This window comes from Eublepharis macularius, chromosome 18 (assembly GCF_028583425.1).
Source record: "Eublepharis macularius isolate TG4126 chromosome 18, MPM_Emac_v1.0, whole genome shotgun sequence".
Lineage (NCBI taxonomy): Eukaryota > Metazoa > Chordata > Lepidosauria > Squamata > Eublepharidae > Eublepharis > Eublepharis macularius.
This window is the reverse complement of record NC_072807.1, coordinates 26,940,853-26,959,388: the sequence shown is the minus strand read 5'-3', so window position 1 is coordinate 26,959,388 and position 18,536 is coordinate 26,940,853. Positions and strand designations below refer to the sequence as shown.

The 18,536-nt window shown below is 41.5% G+C and overlaps 1 protein-coding gene across 3 annotated transcripts in view; it reads right to left on the bottom strand.

Moving 5' to 3' along the window:
* USP8 (ubiquitin specific peptidase 8) overlaps window positions 1–18,536 on the bottom strand; it is a 29,922-nt gene extending 11,386 nt beyond the window's left edge. For 2 of the 3 annotated variants that reach the window (XM_055002410.1, XM_055002412.1), the window contains exons 1-10: window positions 18,426–18,536; window positions 14,062–14,242; window positions 13,092–13,236; window positions 10,958–11,043; window positions 6,366–6,516; window positions 5,108–5,159; window positions 4,147–4,291; window positions 3,502–3,664; window positions 2,051–2,195; window positions 858–1,087 (exon numbers count right to left, since the gene is read on the bottom strand). In XM_055002410.1, coding sequence (XP_054858385.1) covers window positions 858–1,087; window positions 2,051–2,195; window positions 3,502–3,664; window positions 4,147–4,291; window positions 5,108–5,159; window positions 6,366–6,516; window positions 10,958–11,043; window positions 13,092–13,236; window positions 14,062–14,165 — 1,221 coding nt within the window. In that variant the 5' untranslated portion in view covers window positions 14,166–14,242; window positions 18,426–18,536. The remainder of the gene's footprint in view (window positions 1–857; window positions 1,088–2,050; window positions 2,196–3,501; window positions 3,665–4,146; window positions 4,292–5,107; window positions 5,160–6,365; window positions 6,517–10,957; window positions 11,044–13,091; window positions 13,237–14,061; window positions 14,243–18,425) is intronic. The other variant, XM_055002411.1, reaches the window with a different exon arrangement.

Below are 18,536 nucleotides of genomic sequence, written 5' to 3'. Positions count from 1 at the left end.
CTTGGCTTTACTAGCCTTTTCCCCTGGCTGAAAGGGTTTTGAGCAGCTAAAGTTTGCTATGGCCAAACCACTCATTTAGACACACACAACTGACTGCGTGCATTCATGCTCTGTTAGGATGGTATCAATGGCCTCTTCCGTATCCAAGACTGTGCTGGGAGAAAGATCAGGCTGAACACAAGATCTCACCCTGTGAAAACATATCTCCGTCTAGCACAGCACAGTAGTTAAGAGACTGCACTGTGAACCAGGAAATCCTCTATCCCATGTGTCGCTAGGTGGCCTCAAGCAAGCCACTCTCTCAATCCTTCACATCTACCATCCGGAGACAATTCATACTGACCTACCTGACAGGGCTGTTGTAAGGATGTCAAGCAATACTTAAACACACTGCTAATTTTAACAGTGTCTCAGGGTCAGGAGAGACCACTGGAGATCGTTCGTACCTTTCTGCAGCGAAGGGAGGGGGGGCAACACCCAGGAGGCAGGGACAGGTTTGAACAGAGCCTGGGTGGTGCTGTTCTGTTTTGCAGAAGAACAGTTTTCCTTCCAGAAGGAAGGCCCCGGCTTTCAAAAGCAGCTTGTGATTTGGTGCAAGGAAGCAGCTGTCTCGGGTAAAAAAAAAAAGAGAAGAAGAACAGAAGCACTTGTGATTTATGAAAATCTGACCTACATCATTTTATTCCTGTAGAGCAAACCTCTGTCCTTTTCCTTTACTAAGAAGTCTGGATAGTGTTCTGTTTACAGCAGCATGTTTCTATCCCGCTTTTCCCGTGGGAATGGTTTTAAGATACACAGGGCAGAGCTGTTATGCTGCAATCGAAGCAAGCCCTCATCTCTTGCCAAAAACCACACACCTGCGGGATACTCTTCGCAGCAGATACGGGCTGGTCGGCAGCAGATGCACTGTTAGCCTGAGCAGCAGCAACGGGTCCGCCAGGAGTTGCTGGGTTCAGTGCCTCTCCTCGCCCTTCTTTATCATTTGTGATTTCGGGTCTTTCTGTCATTTCTACGACGGAAGGTTTTACACGGACAACTGGTAGCACAGGTGGAGCCGGCTCTTCCAAAGAGGGATACGTAAAATCCACTGAAAAACCACAAAGAGTTTTTTTTTAAAGGGGGGGGGGGAGTTAAACCTTCACATTGCAAGGAGCTACTCAAGTAACAACATGCCACTATATTCAAAGCAAATATCTAGAAGTAAATGAAATAACCAAGGTTATTAATACTGCAAATAAGCTAAACTGAACACTTTTGAGCTGTATCTGTTTAGTTTCAGTTTGCATCCTGCATCACTCCAAAGGTTCAGAGCATCATAGGATCACTCCCTGCAGCAGTGGGAGCAGTCAGAGAAGACATAAAACCAGCTAGGATGGCAAAAAAGCAACGGAGAGGTTGTCTCACGGCACCGTAATTTCCCCCGCTATCTCTGTGTTTGGGAGCAACGTCTGAAAGGGACCCACACAACAGGGCCAAACTGAGCCGACAACAACAGAAATATAATTTTGTAGCCCAATTAGCAAGCTGCAAATGATACTGATCACGAGCCACTGGTGGTGAGCCTTGCACAGCACACAGAGTATTTCAGCAGCCTTTATTTACTGGGCAATGTTGCCACCCAGAATGGCACTCTGCAAATGTGAAAGCAGAGGGCGGGTTGAGGGACAAGCTGTGTTTGTTCCTTAAGCTGTATTTTAGAAAGTCTTTTTTAAAAAAAATCTTTTGATGACAAAGACTGAGGAAGGCCTAGACTTGACAGCGCAGACCAAGGAAGATGCCAGATGTCTGATTTTAGTACATCCAAGTATTTTGATGGCTGTAAATCACCTTGGTCTTTTTCTTGTAAAATAAAAATGGTGTTTAAGGCTTAAAATAATTAAAATAAGCATGCCTAGGAACAGGACCTCTGCAGCTTGATCCTATGTAGTATCTGCTTGGAGGCAAATCCCACCGATTTCCAAGGGACTTGCTCCCAAGGAAGTTGTGCACAGGACTGCAGTGCTTGAAGGCCTTTCCCCCCAAAGTGAGAAAAAGGGTCTTTTATACTCACAAGAGACAGAAACGGCTTCGCTCTTGCTGCGTTGGGGCGGAGTTACTTTTGCATTTGTTGTGTACTGGGGGTAGCAGAGAAGCCAATTCTCATATCCGCCTTCTAAGACCAAGGGCTCACTCTGCAGGACAGCTTTACTTTCCCACTGAAAGCAAAAGACGGGAGGATTTTACAGAAAAACCAAAAGAACTCCAAAATCACAACCCGATCAGACCACACGGCTATATACACACAGCCGACCATGCCACCTTGCTGAGGCATTTGGAGGCAGGAGGAGGCATCAGGGAGTGTGCCTTGGACTAGTTTAAACCATTTCTCATACGACAGACTCAAAGGGTTGCTATCAGAGACGAGCTTTCCTTGGTGTGAGGTTCCACAAGGTTCAATCTTATCCCCCATGTTATTAGACCTCTATGTAAAGCCTTTAGGAGAACTCATTCGTAGCTATGGAACTGGATGCCATTAATATACAGATGACACCCAACTCTATCTCTCGCTATCCAAATCCCCTTGGGATGCAGGAGAGGTACCGAGTCGCTGCCTAACAGCTGTTGTCAAATGGCTGAAAGCAAACAAATTGAAATTAAACCCAGACATGACGGAAGTGATGCTGGTTGGAAAAGCAGACACTGAAGAACATTGCGCTTCCCAAGAGTTTAATGCATCTCTTTTCCTGAATGTCCTGTTGTTAATTACTGTACTTCGCTCAATGAATGTTGTAGCTGTTGACTATATTGTATTTCCACACAAATTGCACAAATCTTACCGCAAGATTTCGATTGAAGCCATTAAGAACTGAAAGAGGAGATAAAGCTTCCCCGCCATGTGCCTTTTCCCCGTCTACACTTCTTGCCACATACACACACACACACACACTAAAAAGCCATGGCGACTTCACTTGCAAGACTGCTTAAAACGCATCTCTCCCTTTCCCATTTTCTGAAACGGCACTGAAATTTTCAACAAGGAGGCTGAAGGGGTTACTTCCATTCCAAGGCCCAATGATCTGCAGCTGGGGCCATTTGGTGGATGCTGGCCTTGTTGCTCACCCCGCCTTTCGTATTTAATATTTAGTCACACTCTGTTGTGCTGGCCTTGGCTTAAGATCCCAAATGTACAGCAAAATCAGGATTTAGCTTGGAAAACTACCTTAACTACGGCCGAATATAGATGGAGTACTTAATCACAGTTAGCACAAACCCAATTCAAACCCTGTTTTCACCTGCTAGGGCATGTCCCATCTTTATCCATAGTTTGAATATTTAGACAGAATGCTTAACCAATATGGAAATTTATATACACTTAATTAACAGGCTTTGAAGCAATAGACTGAAGATTCAGTTTGTTAACAAGGTTTATAAAAAAGCCTGGCCCCTGAGCTACAAGATTACGTGTACCTGGCTTCTCATTGATCAAGGTAATTACGCAGACATCAGTCCGAACCAGCTCACCTTGAAAAGTGCATCTTTGAGGCTCCGCAGGGGTGTTCCTAACTGCACGTCTTTCGCAGAACTAAACCAGTCAAGCAGAACAATATAATTGACTTGCCCCCTCTCTTTCCACGGCTCTTTAGAAGCATCTGGGAGTTTAGCTTCGATCCAGTTAGCAGTGACTCTGAAGCAAGTATGTAATACAAGGACACACAGGAAAGTATTTCAGAGGGTCGACTTGCCACTAATTGGGCAAATACTGATCGGAATATTCTTACCCACCACCACCACCACGCTACTCTCAATTAAATCAGAATTCTACTGGAGGGGGCATATTTCCTTCCCTATTGTATTCCCCCAACCACTGAAGATTCTAAGCTTCATCTCTGTACTGTCTGTATCTCACTCATGGGTTTGCTTTGCCCTTTTTTGGAAATCCACTTGTGCTAGTGAGCAGCACTACACCCCGTGTCCAAAAGTTCCACAGGCCAATTAAACACTCCTACTCAGGGGAAAAAAAGTGTACGTGTGTGTGCTTTAGCTCTTTTATTGCAGCTGGATAAACAGATGCCCCAACGTTCCCCCCCCCTTCTATTCCAGACAAACGGTAAACATCCAACAAGTATGCGGATCTTATCATTCTGCTAGGAAAAGTTCATTCCATACCCAGGGCTGACAGCCTCTTCTGGAACGCTGATGGAGTTTACAATGCAGGACTCCTTATAATCCTTCAGGCTTCGGGCATCCATGACCATCAGCTTGATGCTTTTGTCCATCATCATGGTAAACAGTTTCTCCGCTGTAATCCCTCCTTGAGGAACAGAAACTATTCAGAAAGGGCATCTTAAAGCATGGGCACAACTTTTCCTAAAGGAATGTTTGAAGATCGACTAGAAGGATGATTAAAATAGAACATTTTTTCACAGAACAGGGAAGACAGCGGGTTCTCAGCTGTTTCACCGAAACACACTGATGATCAAATAATAAACCTTCTCTACAGCGGCAAGGGTATACCAGCCTCTGTCTGCCACCAGCCTAAGGACGAAGGGTAGCTGCTTTCCCTCCCTCTCAGGGAAGATCAGCCTTCCACTAGATGTTGTCCAGAGAACAAGCAGCTGTGGGAAGCTTGCTTTCCTCCTTCCTGCCCAAAAGAACTCCGCTCCAACTGCCCTGTAGCTGCAATAATCTGCCTTACATCTCAGCAAGAAAGGCGGACTATAAATAACCTAAATAAACAAATAAATGATGGAGAAAGGTCACTCAGGCCTTTATCATTGACTGCCAGGCTAGGGAGGTTCCACCACTTCTGTCCTGGCCGGAACCACAAGCAAGACCAGATCAGCCAGGCCCAAATGGAATGCAGCGGCCAATGTTGATGTTGCTTACAAGGTAAAGCTAAAGCTTCGGTCATTCATATATGGTGGAGATGTCCAGGTTTGAAGCAATTCTGGCAAAATATCTGTTATACAACTAATGAGACAGTGAAAAGAGACGTGCCTATGTAGTCCACTGCGGATTGTGTTTGGACAGACGGAAAAAGAGCATGCGTGTTGATTGGAAAATATGGCAGCTGTAGCAAGATGGATTTTGGGATAGGAGTGGAGGTTGAATTATACATGTCACTTACCACTTTCAGGTTGATCCTTCCTTTCTGACGAACCTTTCTTCTCACCATTGATCTAAATTGTATTTGGGAAAACATTAAAAAATGCTTTAGAGATATCCTTCATACACACAAATAAAACCCATTCCTTAAACAGTGACTCCTGAGTAAATACAGCCAAATTCAAAAATGGCAAAATGAATTATACCATTTCAAGTAGTGGTAGGCACCAGGCAGTCATGTTTTTAACAAAATTCCCTGTGAAGAAACCCCACTAGCGCAACAAGGAGGAAAAAAAATGTAGCCCGGCTCTTCCCTTTGCTGTGTTAATTGTCCAATTACAGGTCATTATTAATTACTACTTTGAAAATCTAATTCTTCACCTGCTCTCTGAAGTAGTGCAGTCAGTCACCACCTCATTTGGTTACAGGTATAAATACCATTCCTGTACCTCCACAGAATGTGGGCCAATGGCTCCTTTCTGCCACAACCACCGAGGTCAACTGGGCAAGAACAGACACGGCTGCTTGAAACTTGACAAACTGAAACTGACATTGTACCCCATTGTACCATTAGGAAAGACACCTGGGCCTTTAAGAAAAGATAGAGATGAAGCTTGAGCAAAATCTTCTTTACAATTAATTCTGACTGTTGCTTGCAGAGAACTGTACAAACGTCTCCATCAATAGGTCTGTTGCTACAAAGGTGTCTGCTAGGCGGGGTGGGGGCAGAGCTTGCCACCCTTGGCGTTCTAAATTCACCTTTTTTAGTGTATACTGGCACATCTATACTTCCAACTAGCCAGGTCTACAGTGATCTCTGAGCAAACTTGCCTACTTGTCCCTAATTACTCCTGCAGATGCCCTTGGTCTGATATTCTTTGCCCTTGGCAAATAAACCCTTCCTAAACTAAAGATGAGTACGGTCAAATGAATGAGCAAAGGTTTTTGAAAAGCGACCCTCCCCACATAGTACAGTGGTGAATATGAAACACCATGAATTCAAGTAAATTGGTGGAGGGGGGGAGTGAAATGTCCTGTCTTTGGAGGGATGGAATTTGATGACCGTGAATTCTGTTCTGTGGTATGGTCACATATTTTAAACCCAGAAAGTAGCAATCTAAAGAAGTTAAATACAGAAGTCAGTAGCATCAAGACAGGTTCAAGGAAAATATATACAAGCTTTTAATGAGAACAAACAGCCTCAAAGTAGCTTTGTACCAGCATGAACCAAAGAGGTATAAAAGTCAGTAGCAGACAATTAAAAAAATGGTCTCACTCACAATTTGATTTTTCCCTTTCAAATCTGAAGACGTTTCTGACGAGGTTTTGGCTGAAACCTTTGTATCATCTTTTGCTTCCTGCTTTTTCAACTGCAGCTCTTCTTGCCTTTCCTTTTCTTCCAGTTTCTTCCGTACTTCTGCTTCCTCATATCTTGTTAAGAAAAATTTTCCCCATTTTAATAATGGTTTCACTTCATGTTATTGCAAGAAAAAGCAGTATTGTTTGAAATAAAGTGAACACAGCCTCAAATCCACATTGCTTGCTGAAGACAGCTGTCATAGCAAATTTTTAGATGCTGGAATCAAAGACCAGTCTGCCAAAAACATGTGGCAGTCACTCCTCCTCAAGCTTAAAAAATACAAGTCAGAAAATAGGATGGTAAATCCTCAATCAGTTCTGTTTCATACATATTTATTTATATTCTCTCCCCAATGAATTAATTTATTGCATTTCTAGCCTGCCCTCCTTGCAAGCGGGCTCAGGGCGGGTAACAACATTAATAAAATTACAAATACAATGACATAAAATACAATATAAAACCAATAATACAGTACAAGATAAAACCAAATACAAACGGCAATGTGTAATGTTAATACACCTCATCAGGAATTCATTAGACTCAAAGTGACTGACGTTATTCTCTCCTCCTCTGTTTTATCCTCACAACAAACCTGTGAGGTACATATAATGCCTTAGTACCAGGAAGTTATAACAACAAGTTATACGTACCTTAGTACAAGGAGTTATAACAAGTTATACGTGCCTACGGTTAATGCATATACAATACATTTAAAACTGGCTGGTCAACCCCGCCGCCCCCCCGGCTGATTTTTCAATCACACTAAACTGCATTGCATCTTTCAAAGGCAGGGGCTGATGAGGCAAGTTGCTGGAGATGTGGTTGTTTAGTACATATGCTAAGGATCTGCACAGTTATTAGTGGCTTGTGGGTAAACATTTTTGTTAAGACAAATCTAGTGCGGAGACAGAACTCTCATTTCATATACACATGTCCCTAACATTCCAAGTCTGTAGAAACTTAAAGAAGAAACTCCACCCTGGATTCTTTGAGCTTTGTTGATAGTCAAAAAGGCTATAAGTATGGAAGGCCATATGTATCTACTGTACATCCACTAGTGGACAATTGACCATACTGCCGTAGTCAATTATGAGAGGTTCTAATATTGTAGGCTTAAGTATATGGACTGCATTCAAGACATCTGGCTTGCTTACAAAGAAGTCATTGTCCAAGAACTGTGAGCGACAAACTCTATTACCTATCAGATAAAAAGCAGAACTATAAAGGAAACATCAGATTCTATTTGCTCTGCTCATTCCTTCTTCTCTACCTTCCGCCCTTGCTTCTAAATGTTCTCATTCCAATAAGCATAGTGAGTTACTGTAAAAATATGCTGTGTCGAATCTACTATAACACTGATTTTACACCTGTTAAACGTGAGTGAAGATATATCAGTTAAATAAAATCATACCGTAACGGGACTCAAGAACTATTAAATACATGGTCTGCATTCTCATTAGCTGAAGATATTGTAAGGGCCACCTTTTCTTACATCAACCTACTCAAAGATTCAGATCTGCATCTGAGGCCCAGTTGCCAGTATCTGTTAAAGGATTTGGGGGGGAGACCCCCCCCTTCTAAAATCATGTGTGAGCAGCATTCATTCAAGCAAGGCATGGACACAGAAGGCAGATATGTTTTAGTGGCAAATTCTCTCTCCTTTTTTGCTGAGATTAAGCTGCAGGTCAACTTGAACTCATAATAAAAGAGAAAGTTTTTGGCAACAGTTACCACTTTTTTGTTTTGTTTTCATTCTATAACTAAGATTTTAGCCTTGGAAGTGATTACTTCAGAGAAGTGTTTTGAACTCGTAACAAAAGTATGGCTCCAGGATTTGAGGTGTTTTTATTAAAAGTGAGACATGACCGACCTGTCACTCAAGCTTCTATAGTGCCATGTATTCTGGGAAATGTAATTCTGAAGAGATGTTTGTATTAACCTTTTTGATCTTTTGATTCATTGTGTTCGGTAAACAATTTAGCATTAAAGTATTCAAGATAAGGATGTTAGCTCAGTATGCATCAGGCCCTGAGAACCTCATGTGTCTGAGTTTTGTGTAGCAACAAAACTCATATTTCTTTGTATCACTGTGGTTGATGTCTTGGATTATATTTGGGTTAAGTGGTAGTAGGGAAATTATAATTGGCAGCAGGGTACTACTATTCAAAAAATCCCCTATCAGTATCCTATTTCTTGAACTGAGGTGTGTTTATTTGTGATATGCAGTTTACTCGTGATACTCCATCCCCACATTTATGTTTATACCTTCTTTGTTAAATATTTGGCTGTAGTCAATGACATTTCTATGCTGCTGAATTTTAACTGATTAGGCATTCTATGCCACACAGGCTACCTCTCCTGCACAGTTACCTACCCTTGCAAACTTACTGCAATGATCCCAGCTCAACAACAACTGTGGGCTTATCGCCACAATTAAATTTATAGCACAGCCTTAATTCTCCATTAGGCCTCTGGAAACTGCAAAATCAAATATTAGGCAGTGCCATTTAGGCATTCATTTTTTAAAAGTAACTTTATGTTGCTTGATATTTCAGACTTCATTAAGAAATAATACTAAAACAAAAGTGTTTTTTCAGACAAAGCATTTGGTGTATGACTTCAAAGTAAAACAAAGTACCAGAACTTCAAAGGTGACTCAACCTGCTGAAGGGATGTTAGATAATTAGGATTATTTAAAGGACAATCTAATTATTTGTACAGCTGTTCATCAAAACAGGAATAACTGGACAATGAACTAGTTCACATAAGAGGCCATCAATGCCTTATGCACCCTTGTAGTCTCCTTGGTTGGGTGAATATTTCATAGGAATAAGGGGGAAGCCAAGACCTCTACTAGAAACACAGCCATAATAGTATCATAAAGCTGAAAAAAAATTACTTCTATTTTTAAATACATTACACAAGTAAGAAGTACCTAGTTTTAGTTATTCAAATTAAGCTTCCAGATAACCAAACTATTTACCCAACATAAGAAGCATTATGAATTCAAAAACAGTAACAGTTTTGAGCAATGAGAATTCTGTTTTTCTCATACAGAAAAGGAAATGAATTTCCTCTGCTTGTACCATTTGCACACTGGGTTTATCATCGCAGAATTCCATCACAACTTTCTTTCCTCTAATAGAAACTGTTTGATCGCTATCTGCATATTAATTAATTTTTAAATCTAGCCATTAACTGCTCCCCTACCACATAACACAAGAAAAAAAGGCAAACATACATCTCCTAAAACTTGAAATGTAGGGAAATGGGCTGCTTTTCATTACAAAATAACTTGTCAGCAGTCCAAATACTTTCTGGCACAATTGCACTTGAAACAAAATCACATATAGTTCCCTCAAAGAGAATTCAAACACTCTTAAGTTTTCCAAGATTGGTACTTTTTCACTGTTCAACAGCTATGCCACTTATATGATCCTACCCCTTTCCAGTGTAGAATTTACCAACACTATAAAAGACTAAGATTCCCTAAGAAGTACTGTTGTACAAAAACAGACCCAGATGTGATACTCATAAGCCAGACTACAAAACTATGTGCGAAAACAAGATTTTCCCCTTCTTACACATACCAAATAATTCCATTATCATCATCTTTGTGCTGCCAAGGCAAAAGTATACAGCTATATACTTCTGTATTTGACAGAATGGCTCAACAATATGAGACTGTTTATATATCTATAAAAGAATATAGATTTGTGAACAAATCAGAACAAACTAATAGTGGACATAAAATAACCTGGTATGTTGTCAGAATTCCAAATGTGCCTGCAGGCTCAAAAAGGTTGGGGATCCCTGTTCTAGAGGGCTGAGTCTGAATATATTTCTGAATGCCAGTTTGATGGCGGCGGCAGCCTGGTAAAGGAGCTATCCTCAACACAGACCCCTGGGTTTCCTACCTCCAAAGTTGTGTCCGCATGTCTAAAAGCAGAGAGCCATCATCCAGCCAAGTGCGCAATGCTGGACTTTACAATGCTAGTAGAAAATTCAGATTTTGCTTCAGTCACAATGCATTGCCATTTACAGAGAAATCCTGCAAACTGGAAGTGTGCTGAGTTGGCCCAGCTGAAACATTCCTAATATCTCAGATGTGCCACCGGCTTATGTGTTCCCTCTTCCCCCTTGCCACCCCACGCTTGGATGTCCTCCCCTTTTCTTTCTTAATTTGCGATTTCATAGAGTTGGCCTAGTTTGCAGGTTAATGGTAAACTATGGTTACCAGTCACAGAAGGGACAGGGGAGGGCACGAAAAAGACTATGACATGTTTCTGATTTTTGAAACCATCTGCTGGGATTGTGTTTCACAGTTCTGGTTGGTGGGCAAACCATAGCTTCATATCTGTAGTATTTGGGAAAGAGAGCTCATGTCTTTGTGTTCTCTAACTCAAGCCACGGAATTCTCAAGAAGTCTCTGCAGGACTCATGGTGAATGAGAAAACGTAATGACAGAAAAGGCACGCAAGCATATTAGCATTTAATGCTCTTTACACATACCTGAGCTTCAGACTCTCCGAAAGCCTTTCAGCTTCTTCAATAGCTTTTTTAATGTTTGTAGGTCCAAGTAAGGAGTGAAAGTAATCCTGAAATTATAAGAAGGAAACCCACTTCACATGGGGGCGCTTGCCAGTCATTCTCACTTTGGCACACTGTGTGGTAGGCGAGTCATTAACAGATTCCAAAGGAGACGGCAGTCAGTATTTTGAAGTTACAAGAAGCAAGTAGTGCCATGGCCCTCGTTTTAATTTAGTCGCTGCGTTTTTCTACACCCGGCTTCTCTGCACTGTACCTCTTCGGTCAGCACCCGCAGTGAAGCAGAACTGCCATACTTCAAATGTAAACATTGATAAGCACCTCTTCTTTCACTTAAGAGATCACATGACGGGTTAGGACACAGGAAGGGAAACCAAGCTGACTGCAGAGTTCTGGGGTGGGGTGGGCATTCAATGAAGAGAGGCACGCTGCCCAACCTTTGAAACAAAGTCACTGTCACTGGATACGTGGCAACCAAAATATTCAGTGCAGGGCCCCCCCCCCCACATCCATATGCCTCAGAACAGTGTTTTGCTTTCTGCCTTAGAAGAAAACTGGCTCCATTCATTTCTGCAGCAGGCAGTTATGGGCAAGTCTGAGGTGGAAAGACGGTGACCAGAGGAGGAACTCTTAAGTCAAGGTTCAGCTTTTCCTTTTGCCAGTGGTGAGGAATAGAAGAACGGCCCTCGCTTCTCCTCGTCTCTCTGCCACAAGAGCAGCCCTGAAACTGAGGAGTGGAGTGAAGCAGTGGAACGTAATTCTTGTTCCAAGCAACCTTCTCCTCACTTCTCTCCCTCACCCAAGGCAACCATCTCCAGATGAAGTCTCCTCCATCGCTGATGGGGGTTTAAGTAGGAAATAATGCTTATAACTCTGCCTATATCCTGCAGCTCAAGGCTGCTTACAATTTAAACAAAAACATCCATAATACAATAAACCCCACAAATACCCCCTATACCTGCAGCTCAGATCTCATTAAAAAATCCTAGCAAATAAGAGAGTTCAAAAACTCTAGCAAATAAAACAGCCTTACAGTGTCTCCTAAAAACTGCTACAGGGGAACATCTCAGGAAGGGTATGCTCATTGATTTTCCAGCATGTGGAGAAACCATGGCCCCTAGCCATCTCTTGGTTATAGTAGAATGACATTGGGGAGCTCTAGGTGCACTGCATACATGGCAACATTATGGTAGAAGGGGAAAACAAGGTAGATCAAGGTATTGGTTATTACATACAAAGCTCTTCATGGCCTTGGCCTAGCATACCTACAGGACCGCCTCCCTCCCTATGTCCCTCCATGGCAGCTTCACTCATCTCAACAGGTTCTTGTGCAGGTGCCAGCCTGCACATGGGCAAAATCAACAGCAGCCCGCACACGAGCTTTGTCTGTGGTGGCCCCTACCCTGTGGAATGGCTTGCCTGAGGAGGTCAGGAGAACCCCCACCCTCCTGGCCTTCCGCAAATGATGCAAAACCAAATTATTCAAAAAGGCTTTTTGCTCAGATAGGAGGGAAGTATTGTAGGGAGGCAGTCTCAGATGCCTTGCTAATGAGACCATCACCATTATATTGCCTTACATATTATTTGTTCCTTTGAATATGTACTCCTATAAACTAACTGTGCTTCATGTTATCTATGTCAGTCCTAGAATTGATTATGTTTTGTTTCAGCAATTCTTCAACTTTGTATTGGATCCTTGGTAATGCTGTATCATTGTAAAATCCTATGACATTGTTTATGGAAATGTCCTTGACATTGTATGAAACTGTCCTTGATACTGATTGTACTAATCTCACACTATGTAATCCATCTCGAGTCTCAATGAGAAAGGCGGACTATAAATGACATAAATAAATAAATAATCACATTATCGTTGAATACACAACTCACATGCCTGAATGCATACAGTAAACATACCATGAAAAAAGATACTTGTAAAGGGACTACAAGTGAAGATGGTTTCTTAGCAAATAACAATAGCGTTATTGGCTTAAGAAAATCACTACATGTAATTCTGACAACAGTCACTCCATTATCAAGCACAATGCTTATCTTTACTTCGGAAAATAAATAAAGCCAGTGGAAACTGGATACCTACTTGTTGCTGTTTGAAATCAGGCCTCTTATTAATAAGGTTATAGACAGTCACATACTTCATGTAAAGTACATATGCCTTCTCTTCATCTCTGTCCAATCGGCACTCTTCAGCCGCTTTGAAGATCTTAAGGGCACTCTGCACATAGCTTGGAATTGAAGCAAATTATTTTTTTTTAAAGTTTGTTTTGTCTTCAGAAATACAGACTGCATAAAAACAGAACGCTCTAAGGGGAAATCTGACATCTTATTGTATAAACAAGCTTTCACCAGCACAAGAAGCAAAGTCACTTTCGTTTTATTATTTATCTTTGTTAAAATTATATTTTGTTAGTGCTGCAAAAAACGCTCAACTGTACACTGAATGCTACTTTACACACACACTCGAAAACATTAAGACAAAGAATTTTCAACAAGTGGTTGGCTCCCTACCAAACGTTCTATCAGCAGAAAAGAAAAACAAAATATCCAGCAGCTTTATACTTTGAACTGTAATTTGAACCTGAAACTTGCAAAGGTAAGGCATTTTTGCCAAGTGATAATGTCCATTAACACAGCTCCAAAGAAGCTCATTTTTTGCAGCTATTAAAATGCTTCAGTACAAGATTTTTCTCAAGTGAAGTAATACACATGTCTGTGCGTGGGATATATGGTAGCCTAACCATTCACAGCAATGCTATAAAGGAGAATAAACCATATGTACAGAAAAGTGCATTATCATCAACAGAGCATATCTCACTAGCACAGGAACTTAGTTGGAATGGATTTAGCATCCTTGTTACAATATAAGAATGGTTTTACTCTGTGTGTGTGTGTCTGTTCGGAGTACAGAATCTAGCAGGACATCTGATCCATGGAATTAATTATAGGATGGTAAACGGTGTAATCCTAAGCAAAGTTCACTTCAATGGACGTAGAAGGATGTCGCTCTGCTCAGGATTGCCCTGTAAAGTCAGCTAAGCAAACATCCATACCTCTTAGTGCTGGTTTTCTCAGGTTTTACTTCAGTCTTTTTGTTAAGATCTTTCAAGGAAGTGCAGAGGTACAGGTCTTTAGGTACAGAAGCCACAGCAGGCATGTTAGTAGTGAGGGTAATATGCCTCTTCGATAAGGAAAGTGCAGATCTTTAAATTACCGATCAACAATGGCTATCTTCTGAAAAATAAAAGATTGAAAATACATCTTAAGGGCAATTCAAGCACCTACATCTTGGAATATTCGGAATGCTTGCTTGTACACTTTTCTGAAATGCGAGTAAGGAAGCACGCCCTGAAAATGGCTCTAACCCCATATTGTTCCTGAAAAAGGCAAGGAGAGCTCTATTCAACCCAATGTCTTTCAAAGCGAGATGAGTTAACAATTGTAATCCCTAGCTATGAGTTATTTGTGTGTTGTGTTGAATGTCTGTTAGGAAATGTACTGAAACATACGGACTAGTGAGAAGATGCTATTCACAGCGATGAACGGTTTTCTACGGCTCTCAGGATGGAGAGACATCCCCGTACTTCCCCATTCGCTAATGCGTATGTCTTCCTTGTTCAATGAATCTTGAGACAGTAGCTTTGACTGGCTTTTCTCCCCCACACACTATAGATTACAAACAAAACTTCATATCCTGGAAAATTTCATGTCCTTTTTAAATAAACCATCAAGGTCCAACATGTTATGTAATTTTTATTCTTTGCCACCTAAGCAGCATGTAATTAGGTTTTGCTGAGATTAAATGCAATATTATTTTTAGGTATAATTGGAACACGGGAAAAAGTATCCCTCCCCTTTTAAAGCACAGACTTCTAAATATAACATGACTAAAGGCTACTAATACGTCCTAAGAATTAACTCCTGCATTTGGCAGTGAGAACTGATTGCCAACTTATTATGGAGCAGAAAACTGCTAAGTGCCAGCTTTTCCCACAGACATCACACACCCAGTGGTCACGTGAAAAGTCTCTAAATACACATGTTAACATGATAAACAGTAATAGAAATTCTTCACACGCTTAAACTTAGAAGTATTTTAAAAACTAAATACGGAGATAGATGTTTTATTTCTAAAAAAATTAACTTTGAGAACGTAAAAGCATTACTGAGACCCAGTGTAGTGTAGTGGTTAAAGTGTTGGACTAGGAGCTGGAGACCCTGGTTCGCATCTCCACACTGCCATGGAAACTTGCTGGGAGACCCTGGGCCATTCAAACCCACACATACTAAGGCCATTCAAACCCACACATACTAAGAGCAAAAATGAACCGTTTATTTTTAAAACCTCCTTTCCCACTCTGATGAAGAGAGCTGTGGTTCTCGAAAGCTTATGCCTCAATAAAGTTGGTTAGTCTTAAAGGTGCTACTGGACTTTTTACTATTTTCCCACTCTATAAGCCATCTTAGATTCCAGGAACATACTCTACTATACCGAACTCTGCAAATCCTCCAATAGCATTCACTCCTGGAGAACAACTCTACTCAGACTACATCATGGACAAAATGCATGGCTGAAAACCATATCTGAATGCAACCCAAGTCCATTACAATAGAGAGGGATTTTGTGGCTGTCTTCAATAGGTTGTTGATTACACTCTTTATCTCAAGTCTGTACACAGATACAAGATTTAGAAAATTAAGAGAACTGGTTAATGTTAATAAATATTCACCGCCATAATTGTTAAAAGCTATTCTGCTTACTGTGGTAGAGTTAAGACATGACTGAAAAATCTCCATAGAACTGAAGAATACAACTATACACCATTCAAAATTATCAAGCCAAACAGTTCTCATACGTCTTTGTTAGACATTCCTACGCACGGGACTGCACAGTCAACAATCAAAGCAAAAGCCATTTTCCCCATTCCTTTTAACCTTCCACACACCAATCCCGTTTTACATCATATATATCACAATCACCACGAGTATGTTGAAGGCTTAGAATAATTTTCAAAAGCAAACCTTTGTGTACTTATTTATCAGGGGCTCATCTGGAGGTGGAATGAAAAATCCAATATACTCACGAAATATTTTAACACAGTTCTCATGGCCCAAATTCTTTTTTACATCCATGTACTACTGAAACCATACATCCTATACTGAGATAGGTAAGTAAAGCTCTACATTGGATGACTTATACTGTTGGTTACATTATCAATACAAAGGAAAATACTTAAGGCTTTTTCTACATATCTGTAAACAACAGAATTAAAATGATACTATATTGTTATCACTACTTACTGGACTCTCATATGTACAATCTTTACCAACGGGGGAAGGGAAGTACTTCCTGCATTCCTTAAAAATTCTGTGGCTTCCAGTCACATGACTGACAGAGGAAATGCTGAGCAACTCCAATACCACTGACTATTACAGGCTTACATACAAATACGATCAAATGGATACCATAGGTAGAATACCACCAGTTAAAATTTTGTTTTGTCAGCACATAAACATAACCAGCCCATCATATACCTTTTGGCTGGGAACTTTCACCCATGTGTTGGATTAGGAACTGGAAAGCGGGTGAGAGGCTAGTTACAAAAAGTCAAGCATAAAATTAAAATTAAGAGATCTCCCTGCCTGACTCAATGAATCTTTTCCATTAATCCAGTGTGCAAACTATCACATATATGACAATTCCATGTTGTAGCTGTCCAGTTTGCCCAAGTGCTTAAACGTGTGGCTGTGATATGCACTAAAGTACATAAGAATGGTATCATGTCTGAAAGTAAAAAGGAATCTTGCAGTGCCTTCAAAACTAAGTAAATTTTATTTCAGCGTAAGCTTTTTTGTGTTAGATCTCACTTCAACTTCATACATCTGATGAAGCGGAGGGCTTATTCACAAAAACCTATGCTGAAATAAAATTTAGTTCAAGTGCTACAAAATTCTTGTTCATTTTAATGGCAACTGGGCAATCCTTTTGGAATTACTGCCATATGTACAGCAACCCAAAGGAAGCCAAGTTCCTAAAGATCTCTTCACACATTACACAGTTTCTCACCAGGTATATAACATTACAATAACCCTTTCCAAAAGACCTAACCCAACAAGCCATTTAGAGCAACAAAACATACACGACAACAATATTTTCAGGGTTTAAGCTTTTGAGAGTCAAAGCTCCCTTCTTTCCTCTCTTCTTCATAAAATTTTCAGGTATCTTAAGAAGGGAGCTCTGACTCTTGAGAGCTTATACTCTGAAAATTTTGTTGGTCTGAGGTGCCACTGAACTCAAATCCTGGTGTTCTACAGTGCAGACCAACACGGCTACCCACCTAAAAGCATACAGAAAAAAACCTGAAGAGGAGAGCAAGAGCAACAGACAGAAAAAAAGTGAGAGTCCGTTGTGGTAATTCTGTGCTGTTTTAATGTTCATATAGTTCAAAAATTAATCAGATTCTCCAGCAGCACCTTTCAGATATTGATTCGGACAGGCAGGGCTGAAATTTATGCAGTAATGAATGCTCCCTTGGTGAGATACCTGAATAACATCTGAAGAAGAAATTTATTATTGTCAAATGTGGTCTTGTGGCTCCCAAAGAAAACTGGCAAGAAGGATGATCCGGTATCTTCATCTCTGGCTCTCCTTTATTTCTTTAAGTCGTTTTGGAAGGTATATGAAGGATACTCGCCTTTGGATTTGAGTCCAGTGGCAGCTTAAAGACCAACAAGATTTCTAGGGTGTAAGCTTTCAAGAGTCAAAAAGCTCCTTTCTTTAGATATCTTCTTCAGATATACTTCAGGTATCTGACCAAAGGGAGCTCTGACTCTCGAAAGCTTACACCCTGAAAATCTTGTTGGCCTCTAAGCTGCCACCAGACTCAAGATTTTCAGGGCATGAGCTTTTGAGAGTCAGAGCTCCCTTCTTTAGATATTCTTATTCACATCAGTTTTCCATCCTATTTCTCGCTCTCTCAAGCACACACTTCGAAAAGGTAAAGGTGTGAAAGTGACCCAAAGGGTTTCCAACCCCCTTGACAAGAGAGCCACGACGTATAGTGGAAATACATAAATAAGACCCCGAGTGTGTTGCTGCCTAACGTGTGAAAACAGCCCTCCGTGACTCACCAAGGTCGCGTCTTTTTAAAACCCGGGCGAGCATCTTGGGCAGGCCGAGTTCGCCCAAGGCTCCCCCGCCCCAGCCTTCACCGTCCCTTCCCTTCCCCTCCATCCTCCCTTTCCCCACACCGGGCAGGCCCAGCAGACCGACCCCCCACCCCACCCGCGCCCTTTCTGGGGAGAAGCCCCGCCGAGCGCCCCCGACCCCGCACAGGCCTGTCGCCGGGGAAAGAGGCGACGAGGCCCGCTTCTCCGCCGCCGCCTCCCCTCACGGCAGGGCGGGCCGCCGGCTCACCGCTCGGGGGGTCTCCGGGCCTCTTCTCCAGCCGGGGCAGGCCCATCTCCCTGCGGGCCGAGGAGAGCAGCCTCTCAGGCGGCCATGGCTTCCGACGCGGAACTCGGCTCA